The 12,129-nt window shown below is 45.6% G+C and overlaps 1 protein-coding gene across 1 annotated transcript; it reads right to left on the bottom strand.

The window, feature by feature from the left end:
• Nucleotides 1-2,836: 2,836 nt before the first annotated feature.
• LOC133367415 (olfactory receptor 11G2-like) lies at nt 2,837-3,799 on the bottom strand. The gene has a single exon (XM_061591519.1). It carries the CDS (start codon nt 3,797-3,799, stop codon nt 2,837-2,839), a length of 963 nt encoding a protein of 320 aa, XP_061447503.1.
• Nucleotides 3,800-12,129: the final 8,330 nt, after the last annotated feature.

The following is a 12,129-nucleotide window of genomic DNA, read 5'->3' as shown; positions in this document are numbered from 1 at the left end:
ACATTCCCCATTCATCCATGCATCCATCCACTCCCATCCCATTCACACATATCCATCAGGATCCTGCTTCCACCCTAGACCCGAAGGAGGCTGTGCTTCCCTTTTGCAGTGCCCTGTATGGAAGCGCAGCAGGCTGCCCATGGAGGAAGAGCTCAAATGGGACTCTGAAGCCTCGCCCTCTCTTCCTCAGAGTTTAGCTCTTTCTCACAAATCAACGTAGTGGTGCAGGAGAGGGCAAGATTTAACCCTCCTCTCCCTATGATTTCCCCCCACAGTGCTCAGGTGATCACTGGAAAATAGCTGAGCAGCGGGGGGAAATGGGGCTCTTGGAGCAGGTAGAGCTGCGGAAAGTGGACAAGGTCTGAAAGGAGAGGCCCAGGTGCTGAATGCAGAGGCCGTACAAGCTGCATCTGGGCCATAGGCCGGGATGTTTGTCGCTGTTCTTTAGGAATGCCACAGAATTCTGGCAAAAATGGAAAAGGAAGAGGAAAGTGTGCAGATATTTATTTATTATTTATTTATTTATTTTATTATACTTGTATACCGCCCCATAGCCGAAGCTCTCTGGGCGGTTTACAGTAACTAAAAGCATTAAAACAAATACAATTCAAAACAGATCTTTTAAAAACAATTTAAAACACAATTTAAAAATTAAACAGTATAAAACACATGCTAAAATGCCTGGGAGAAGAGGAAAGTCTTGACCTGGCACCGAAAAGATAACAGTGTTGGTGCCAGGCGCACCTCGTCAGGTAGATCATTCCATAATTTGGGGGCCAGCACTGAGAAGGCCCTCTCCCTTGTTGCCAGACTCCCAGCACCCGGAGGAGGGCCTTTGATCTTGAACGTAGTGTATGGGTGGGTTTGTATCGGGAGAGGTGTTCCATCAGGTATTGTGGTCCCAAGCCGTGGAAGGCTTTATAAGTCAAAACCAGCACCTTGAATCGAGCTCAGAAACATACAGGCAGCCAGTGCAAGCGGGCCAGAATCGCTTTTATATGTTCGGACCGTCTGGTCCCTGTTACCAATCTGGCCGCTGCATTTTGCACAAGCTGCAGTTTCTGGAACTGTCTTCAAAGGCAGCCCCACATAGAGTGCATTACAGTAATCTAATTTGGAGGTTACCAGAGCATGGACAACTGAAGCCAGGTTATCCCTGTCCAGACAGGGACATAGTTGGGCCACCAACCATAGTTGGTAGAAGGCACTCCGTGCCACCGAGGCTACCTGAGCCTCAAGTGACAGAGATGATTCTAGGAGAACCCCAAGCTATGAACCTGCTCTATCAGGGGGAGTACAACCCCATCCAGGACAGGTTGGACATCCACCATCTGGTCAGAAGAACCACCCACTAGCAGCATCTCAGTCTTGTCTGGATTGAGACTCAGTTTATTAGCCCTCATCCAGTCCATTGTCGCAGCCAGGCACTGGTTCAGCACATTGACAGCCTCACCTGAAGAAGATGAAAAGGAGAAATAGAGCTGCGTGTCATCAGAATACTGATGACAATGCACTCCAAAACTCCGGATGACTGCACCCAACGGTTTCATGTAGATGTTGAACAGCACGGGGGACAGAACTGACCCCTGTGGAACCCCATACTGGAGAGTCCAGGGTGCCGAGTAATGTTCCCCAAGCACCACCTTCTGGAGGCGGCCTGCCAAGTAGGAGTGGAACCACTGCAATGCAGTACCTCCCACTCCCAACTCAGCCAGTCTCCCCAGAAGGATACCATGGTCGATGGTATCGAAAGCTGCTGAGAGATCAAGAAGAATCAACAGAGTCACACTCCCCCTGTCTGTCTCCCAGCAAAGGTCATCATACAGATTCCCTCTTCGTCTATGATCAGGAACAGAAATCAATTAAGAGAATGCAATCAGTATTTGTTCACGTTGCTGTTGTTTCTTAAGTCTGCAAATGTTACGTAATTAATAACATATTTTTGACATTTACATTGACACGAGCATATGTAAGTTATGGGACTTGCCCTGAGACAAATAACATAGCATTTCTAGAAATAAAAAAAAAACTTTAGGAAAAAAAATCTGGAAAAATGTAGGGAGGTTAGAAACAGAATGGAGTATCCTGGAAAAAGGCTTAGCTGGCTGGCTGGAATCGTGGACGGGAACACTGCACACTGCAACAATTTTTTGTATGTCTCCTTTTGCATATAAACATTACACAAAGATTTGACCTTCGGCATGCCCCCTCCCTGTTGACTTTTCGCCGAGCCTTGAAGACCTGGCTCTTCAGGCAGACCTATGGGATCTCTGGGGTGGGTTAGGTTTTACACTGTATTAATGTAAGATGGTCTTCAGATGAGATGTTATGATATTAATAATGTGATGATTATGTATATGAGCAGATTGTATTTTATATTGTATTTTATATTGTACGTCGCCCAGAGTGTCTGTTCAGTCGGACAGATGGGCATCTGCTAAATAAAATTTTATTATTATTTATTACACAGCTTTTGCATATAAGTGACTTTAAGATTACACAGTAATTTTATTGCATTTTATAGAACATCCCCCCAAAATCACGCAATTCAGTCATCTCAAATAAGAAGAGATAATTTATTTTTCAAAATTTATTGCATAATATACACTCCAATGAAATCTGTCAAGGTAACATTGCATTCCAGTTCTTCAGAACAAGAGGAGAACTTTTTTGTAACAGGATGTGGTGGTTGGGTGTGACTCCCATACCCCAGCTCCATCTTTGGACATCCTTATTGGACAATACTAAAGAGGAAGACCTGTCTCTCTGATCATATTATCTTTTCAGCTGTGTTGTTGGGTGTTTTGCTTTTGATTTCTTATTTTCATTTCCCTTTCTACACTGCCACCTTTCCCCTTGGCTCTCTCTCCTTTCTCCTCAGCAACCTGCCCAGGGCCTCTTTCACCTGATCGTTCCTCAGACAGTAGATCAAAGGGTTAAGAAAAGGGGTAATGGCCGTGTAGAAAACTGTCACCGCCTTTGTGACTTCTGACTGGCTTTCTCCATCTGGAGTTACATACATCCCTGCCACTGACCCGAAGAAAAGTGTCACCACCACTAAGTGGAAAGATATGGTGGAGAAGGCCTTTCTACGACTCCCTCGGCCAGAGGATTTCACCAGTGTGAGAACTATGGTGCCGTAGGAGAGCAGGACAAAGAATAAGTTGCCTATGATAATCAGAACGTTCATGGCAAACTGGCAGACAGAGGCAGCATTTCTGAGTGGGGGGCAGGCCAGAGACAGAAGGGGTCCAGGATCACACACAAAATGATCAATGATGTTGGATCCACAGAAGGACAACCTGGAGATCAAGGCAACTGGGAGAATGGATCCCAAGAAACCAAGGACCCAACAAGAGGCCACCAGGGTGAAGCAGGAATTTGGAGACATAATTTGTGGGTAACGCAGTGGGTGACAGATGGCCAAGTACCGATCCAAGGCCATAGCAGAGAGGAAGAAGCATTCAGTGTAGCCGAGTGAGAAGAACATATAGAACTGGAGGAAGCAGGCATGGAAGGAGATGACCCCATATGGGAGCGCCAGGTCGAAGAGTATCCGGGGCACAGTGGTGGACACATAGCACATCTCTAGCCAGGAGAAGTTGCTCAGCAGGATGTACATGGGCAGACGGGCCAGGTGGACATCGAAGAACACCAGTGTGATGATGGTGATGTTCTCGGCCAACGTGAGCACATAGAGGACAGTGAAAAAGGCGAGGAGCAGGAACTTCCTGCCCTGCCCAACTCCAAATCCCAGCAAAATGAATTCCTGGACTGTGGTCCCATTGGCCAACTCCATCTGGAATCAAAGCACAGAATCATAATCACACACTGTACTAGAAGGTATCCTCTACCTGTCTGGTGCCTGTACGTTTCTGCTGTAAAACAAATGGTTAAGATGGGTGGACAGTCAATGGTTCAGACTGCTGCCCATCTCCTCATTTTAAACCCCATGTGCTTATTCCTCAGAAGCACCTCTTTTTTCTGGTTAAGTGGCTTGACAGGAACACATCGGCATAAGTGGTGTAATCCTGTGCTTTTGCACAATTCCCTTCACAGTAGGGCCCCACTCGTATGGCAGGTTATGTTCCAGCCCCCCGCCGAAAAGACTGCTGAAAAGCGGGGCCCTACTGTGTAGGAGTAGCATGAGAGCTCCAGCCACCGCGCTCCAGCCGCCGTGCTCCAGCTGACAGTGATCAGCTGTAGTGTGCAAGCTCCCCGTGCTACAGCTGATTATGCACTACAGCAGCATGCGATCAGCTGTAGTGTGGGGAGCTCGCACACTCCAGCTGATCACTGTCAGCTGGAGCGTGGTGGCTGAAGCTCTCGTACTACAGCTGATTGTGCACTACAGCAGCGCGTGATCAGCTGTAGCGCGGGGACCTTGCGCGCTCCAGCTGATTGCTGTCAGCTGGAGTACAGCGGCTGGAGCTCCCCGTGCTACAGCTGATCGTGTGTGAGAACTGATCAGCTGTAGCGCCAAGCTACAGCTGATCACTCCACTGGCACTGCCATATTAGAGGAACACTGCAAAGCGGGGGCCTACTGTATACTATTCTGATCGGGATGGGGAACATCAGGCCCAGGAGCTGAAAGTGAGCCTCTCCGTCTGGCCTTCGGGACTCTCCCCAGACCACACTCCCTCCCCAGCCTGCTTTGCCCCCTTCTTCAGTGCTTTTCCCTGGCTGGATCATGTCCTTGAACTCTGATAATGCTTCTTGCTTGTCTGGATGGAGGATATAGAGGGATGCGTGAGTGTGTGCAGAAACTACCAGGGGTGTAGTTGTCCAGGGTCACAGGGGGTTGTAGCCCCCTTACTTTTTTTTAGGAGCACAGCTGCATCAGGGTCTCGATATACAAGCAAATTGGCATGAAAGGGGAGCATGTTATCTACTGAGAAGAGTCTTCTCACTTGGCGGATAATATGCTTCCTTGTCCTTTCATGCTGATTGGAGCCAATCAGAGTGAAAGGAGGTGAGTCAGTCACTGAGATGACTCTTCTCAGTAGCTAACACACAAATCCCCTTTCATGATTTGTTATTGTTATTATTAATATTATTTATTTATTTATTTATTTAATTTGTATCCTGCCCTTCCTCCCAACAGGAGCCCTGGAGCCCATGGTGGCATGATGATGGGCTCCTAGGGTAAGTCCCAACTCCTAGCTCCACTCTTGCCTTCTTTTCAGAATTCTTCAGATCAAAACATTTCTGGCAATGTTTAGCCTCCAGAGAGAGATAATGAGAAGGGGGGAAGCCTATGTGCACTGCAGTTTTATTCTGGTTCTGTAATTCTGTAATTACAGTAAAGCCTGGGGGCATGGCTGTGAGGGGACGGGGTGTGACTATCATGAAGGGACCCTGCACAGTTGAATTTGCCGCTACACTACTGGAAACTACCCTACTGCATAGAGGTAAAATGTGCATTTGTTGCTCTGCCCACTTTTCCTCTGGCATGTGGCCTTCAGAAGGTTGCCTAGAAGGAAATGTGGCCCTTGGGCTGAAAACAGTTTCCTACCCCTGATATAGATGATTTTTTAAAATTGTCACAGAACTGGTTTCCACTTTGTTCTTCTGAGGCAGCGGTGGCCTGGGTCATTTTGACTGCCTGAGGTGAAGCGTGAGATGACATCCCTTCTCCATTCCAACTGGACTGGCTGTTGACTGTTACTTCAACACTGGCAGTGGGACATCATCCTTCACCCCACCTGAGGGCAGCAGGCTAGCTCAGGGGGCCAGGACTGGCCATGTCGCATTCATAGCTCTGTCCTCCCAACAGAGGGGAATGGCTGGAGGGTGGGGAGAGAGATCAGGAGGAAGAGGCAGAGGGGCTCCTCCTTCTCCTCCTCAGCACCGGGCTCCTGTGATGGTGACTTCACTTTGCCTCCTGGTAGGGCTGGTTCTGCTGAGGTCTGAATATCAATCCCTTTTTACCTCCGAGGGCACTGGGAAACCCCCCTTGATTATTCCTCAGACACAGGAAGCCTGGATCATCACAGGGGTGAATGGAGGGGAGATCCCCTCCCAGCTTCTCACAGAGTCCCATGCAGCCATCTGCCTTCCAAGACCCAGAGGCAATAGGTTTCACCACATGGTACACTGAGCTTTTTATTTATTTATTTACTTTAAGTTGGCACGGAGAGAGGCACTGGAGAAACCAACACACTGGTGCTTTACCCAATGCCTCATGTAAATTATTTGGGGGGGAAAAGCCTATTAGTAACACAAAACCATTGTAAAATGCCTCATCTGAAGTCAAGCATGTGAGTTTTGTTATATTATACCTGGAGAATAGTTTCCCCCCTTGCAATGACTTATTCTGCAGGTGATAGAATAATTGCTTTTGAAATACTTTACATGGGCTTGACTTAATGTTTTTCTCGTCTTAGTGTTGTTATTTATTTATTTTATTTTATTACTACATTTACATCACACTTTTCCTCCAGGGAGCTCAGAGTGGCGTACATCAGACATGGTTCTCACCCTCCCAATTTCATCCTGATGACTACCCTGTGAGGCCAAATGCCTTGGGGGGGGGGAGAAGGGGGAGATATCAATATCTTGTAATTAACTTAGTTGGAGTGAACAGAATTATTTTTAAAAAAGAAGGCTGAGGAAGTTGGCAGATGGGAGGGCATCTTTTGAAACAAGTGGAATCTGCTGAAATCCCCTCTTCTATGCAACTATCAAAGATGTAGGAGCCCTACCCTCTTATGTATCTGGCTGCTCCTGTTAATGGTTCCTTCCAGCCAACCCCCATGCCTCTTCCAAAATATTTCATTTCAGGAGAAGCCGCATGATTAGCTACACTTTCTGGGATCTCCTCTTCCGCATGCAACAATTAATGGCACTGTCCTATTTTGCTTTTGACCACTCTATGGGCAGGGACAAGGGCAAGGCATGATTCCTTGGTCATTTCATGGAAGGCAGTTGGCATATGCTCAGAGGAATCATCACATCTGCCTAGGCTGAGCATCTGCTTTCAAACAGGTTTCTGGGAAAAGTTGTGACTGCAAATTACATCCTGCTCTTACCACAGAACCCTCCATCCTTTTCCCTTCTTGTTTGAAGGTGTTTCCAGCTGCTAATTCACTTTTCCAATTCTGGACCAGGGCTATGTTTGTGTGGTCAGTAGGGCTGGATCCTCCCGAATCCCAGATCCTGAACTAAACTAGGCTGGACTAAATCTGCCCCAGATCATCCTGGGTTGGATTGGGGTCACTCTGAAGTATCGAATCAGGCCCTGAATTGGATCAGGGGGACTCTGCACAGCCCTAGTTGTCAGATGTAAAAGAGGCCCGGGCTCCTGCACATTTCATGGTGGCAAAGAAGGAATTTCAGCAACTTGTATCTGGGCTGCCCTAGACCTGATGCTTTTAACTGGAGATGCCAGGGATTGAGCCTAGGAATTTATGCTTAAAAACAGGGATGGGGGAGAAAGTAGATTCAGTTTGCATTAATCACCTAATTAATTAATTACATAATTTGCGCTTCCAGAAACAATACACAAACTGAAAGGCAGCTATCCTCTGAAACTCACAGTTCTCTGAATTTTGTGATGCCAAAAGAATGTGTACATGATGCATATATTAGGGGAAAGTGTGCCTACAAATGGATATCTTAGTGAAAATAGCATACAGAAATGCATTACAAGGGGAAATTGCTTGCAAAGCCATGCATATTAGGGGAAATTCCATACTAAAATGTATATATTAGGAGAAATGAGCACTAAAATGCTGATGAATTTTCAGGTTAACTGTTAACCTCCTCTCCGCCAAACTGATGAAGAAATGCAGGGAACTGAACTTGAAAAAAATGAGAAATTGAAAGTGAAATGGACAGATTTGTGCCCCTCTGCCTGAAAGGAGATAGCTCATATCACAACCAGCTCATGTCACAGTGCCTTTAGACAAATCTATGGTGCAACCATAGATTTTATTCTGTTGTGCACAGTTTTGGTTGTTTCACATAAAAAAAGGATATCATAGAACTGAACAATGGCAGAAAAGGGCAACCAAATGATCAAGGGGCCAGAGTAACTTGCATAATAATAATAATAATAATAATAATAATAATAATAATAATAATAATAATAATAATAATAATAATAATAATAATAATTTCTATTGTGCCCCTCCCAGAAGCAGCGGTAAACAAGAGACAAATCACTAAAAAATCTTAAAACATCTAAAAACAAAACATCTTAAAAATAAAACATATTTTTTATAAAAAATATTTAAAACATCTTAAAAAGCAGTTCCAAAACAGATGCAGACTGGGATAAGGTCTCTACTTAAAAGGCTTGTTGAAAGAGGAAAGGTTACAACTTTCAGGGCTTTTTAGTTAGAAGAAAAGGTGAGGAAGAGGGGACACGGCAGAGGTGAATAAAATTATGCATGGTGTGGAGAAAACAGACAGTCCCCCCCCCCCCATCATGATACTAGAATCTGGGGTTGTTCAACAAAGCTGAATGTTGGAGGATTCAGAACAGACAAAAGGAAATACTTCTTCACACCGCACAAATTTGCTCCACAAGATGTTGTGGTGGCCACTAATGTGGACAGCTTGAAAGTGACAATTTCAGAACAGACAAAGAATCAGGGATGATAAGGCTATTAATGGCTACTGGCCAGGATGGCTATATATTACCTCCAGTGTCAGAAGCACCATGCCTCTGAATGCCCCTTACTGCAGAGCACAAGTGGAGAGGTGGTGCTGGGCTTGTGTCCTGCTTGTGGGCTTCTCATAGGCAACTGACTGGCCACTGTAGGGGAAATGGAGGACTCAATAGGCATTTGGTCTGCCTGATCAACAAAAAAGGGTGACCAGGTAGGGTTATGCATGGGTTGCATCAAGCACACAGAATGAGACCCTAGCTAAAACTCAGCTCAGCTCTTGCCTGAGGCAGGGACCACCAGCAATGAGGGACATTTCATATATGTTCCATATAATTAATAATTGAATGACACTTTATGGCGAGATCTTATGTGCAAGACAGAAGGGGTATCTTTGGAGTTCATTGGCTCCAAGTGGAGAAACACAGGTAATCAAAATCATTGGGACTGCTAATTAAAAATCAGGGAGGTCGCTGAGAATCCTAGACACACTTCGCAGCCCCCCCCCAGTTCTCCTCTATGTCTCTGACCATAATTTTATATTGATCTATCAACATTTCCTTGAAGAAGCCCTCATCTCTTTCTCAAAAGTAGCATCTATTCAAACCCGGCCTTCTGCGGTTCCCACCCTAGATTGTTTTGCTCTGGAAATGATTTGCATTTCTGTACCTCAGTAGTTCTCAGTGTGCTGCTCCATCTGGCTGAAGGTTCATCACAAATGTTGCATCAGAATTTGGCGATGGGAGCATGTTGCGGTTCCTTCTGCCTGACACTGGTGTTCGGCTGTCATATTCATGGGGTATATGGGAAAATGAGTGGGTCTTTGTTTCAACGAAACCTTGAATGCTCATGGTAAGTATTTGGCGGCCCTTGGGAATGTGTCCCCCAAGACCAAAGTCATTATCCACTAAAGCCGAAAGAGTATCTCTTTGGAGTGAGTCACTTCCTTCATTCCACCATGATGAAAACACAGGCACTTCCCACAGATAATCATTGCTTTTCTTTTGTCTGAATATGGACCCGTTTGAGTAATCAGATGGATGCAATGTGTTACAGAGAAGGTTCTCTGGTGGAATTGGGAATGTTTCATTGAAAATCCCCCCTCTTCTGGCCTGCAGATACACCTCCCAGGGGAGGGAGGTGCCGTCCTGAACTATGCATGAGGAAGTACAGACTGGGAATCAATATTTAGTCTGGGGTAGCTGACATGGCACCCTCCAGATGTTGTGGATTATAGCTCTTATCAGTTCCAGTCAGCACAGCCAATGGCTAGGGAAGATGGGAATTGTGGTCCAAAATATCTGGAGGGCACCATGTTGGCTACCCCTGATTTAGTACGGTTGTTGCATAAATAATGTTCCTTTGTAATATGGATCAAGGCAGAAACTGAACTTATTTCTTAAGAGGTATAAACAAGAAGAAAACAAAAATATGAATGCATCCAAAATGCTTTTGATTGCTTGGCAATTTATTTACTTATTGCTAGCTGGATAGCTGCTAATCACTGGAATCTTTTTTTTTTGTATAGTGCAATCCTATTCATTTTTACTCGGAAGTAAGCCTCATTTAAGTCGATGGAGCTTACTCCCAAGTATGCGTGTTTAAGACTGTAGCCTTTGCATATTCATTTCTGCTGTAGTTCCTGTCCATTCTTTTTTCTTCTTTTGGATGTCCAGTCTTTCCACCTTCCTTCTCTCCCCTTCCTTTTTCTTTTCAGTTCCTCTTCCTGCTACTATTCTTCCCTCACATTCTGGGCTCCTGTTTTCACTTACCTTGTGTTCCATAACAGAATCCAAGCAGATGTTGGATTCCTCCCCGCCTTAATAACAGAGTTCCTCACTTATTCCACCCTCAAATAGTGCTCTTATCAATGACTTCTCAACAACCTGAAGAAAAGTGATGAGTTGGTTGCGTTGGGTGCCACAAGGTTCTATCCTGGGCCCAGTGTTGTTTACCATCTTATAAATAGGTACTTGGGAATCTAGATCATACTGAGACAGACCATTGGCTCATCTAGCTTAGTATTGTCTGTTCTGACTGTCAGCAGCTCTCCAGGGTTTCAGATAGGGGGCATTCCCAGCCCTATCTGTAGAAGCAAGGGATTGAACCTGGGACCTTCTGCATTCAAAGCAGATGCTCTACTGCTGAGCTACACGACCCTTCCGCTAATACCTTGGATGAAGGAGTAGATGGGGCGCTCATCATATTTGCAGACACCAAATTGGGTTGGATTTGGATTAGAGGTAAGCCACCTTGGTTTGAAGTTAGAGGCTCCCATTTTTCGTAACAATGAGGTCAGGCCTATGAAGGCGATCTATGAAGAATAATAAACATCTGATTCCAAGGATATTTAAGTTACTATTGAAGTATGACAAATGGATACAATCCTATCTGTTTAGTTATAAAAGTTCTGTGTTCCAGGCATATCTTGCGTCAGAAGGACTGACGGAAAAAAAAAACAAAGCAGGTTTTCAGTTAGCTAGAATGTACCCTACCTTACAATGGTTGAACTGAACAAGGTTGGCCTTGCTGATGGCACTAGCAGCAAGGCGTCCTCATCAGGTCTCAGTCCCAGGCTGTTTCATATGGTGACAGGGATTCTCTCAAGTTGCTGGGTCCCAGGCCATTTAGAGCTTTGTAAGTCAAAACTAAACCTTTGAACGGAGCTTGGTAGCTAACTGGTGCTGATGTAAATGCCTAAGGGCCAATGTTGTATGTTATATTGGGGAAGGCCATGGCTCAGTGGTAGAGCCTGTGCTTTGCATACAGAAGGTCCCAGGTTCAATCCCTGGCATCTCCAGGTAGGCCTGGGAGAGACTCCCTGCCTGGAATCTTGGAGACCTGCTGCCAGTCAGGGTAGAGACACACTTACTTTTCTGCTGGTTCCAGTGCATCTCCACCTCTCTTTTCTGAAAATGGGGGCACATGACGCTAGTCAAACCCCACCCCTTTTTACTGTAAAACCTGGTGGGAGCAGCTGGAGTGCCTTATCAGCTTAAAACAGATTTCGCAACTGATTGACAGATCAACCCATTGCCCCTCCAGGTGTGGCCAATGGAAATGCTTTGCTGTAGGCACCTAGTGTGCTCGCAGTCTCAGTGTAGAGAATACTGAGCAAGATGGACCAGTGGATCTGATTCAGTATCAGGCAGCTTCCTACGTATCCTGTGTTCCTGTGTGACAACCCTAACAGACTTTTGCAGCTGCTTTTTGCACTAGATGCCATTTCTGAACTGTCTTCAAGGGAAATAAATTAAGGGGTTGAGAAACCCTCAAGATAGCTTACCACAACCTGGTGCCCACTAGATTTTTGGACTACAACTCCCAGCATCCTTGACTATTGGCCGTGCTAGCTTGGGCTGATGGGAGATGCAGTCTGAAACATGTAGAGGGCAGTACCCTGTGCTAGGCTGGGAGGATAACATAACAAAGAACATGTTGGCTAAAATCACAGTACTCAAGGAAATCTGACAGATGAAAGGAACTTTGCCTGGTGGAGGGCAGTCCTGGGATCA

Source organism: Rhineura floridana, chromosome 11, assembly GCF_030035675.1.
Source record: "Rhineura floridana isolate rRhiFlo1 chromosome 11, rRhiFlo1.hap2, whole genome shotgun sequence".
Classification (NCBI taxonomy): domain Eukaryota; kingdom Metazoa; phylum Chordata; class Lepidosauria; order Squamata; family Rhineuridae; genus Rhineura; species Rhineura floridana.
Note: the sequence above shows the minus strand (reverse complement) of the source record. Positions and strands in the feature narration are given on the sequence as shown.

What these genes read in the sequence shown, in the direction of transcription:
- LOC133367415 (XM_061591519.1), bottom strand. Translation starts at nt 3,799, where the DNA reads ATGGAGTTGGCCAATGGGACCACAGTCCAGGAATTCATTTTGCTGGGA.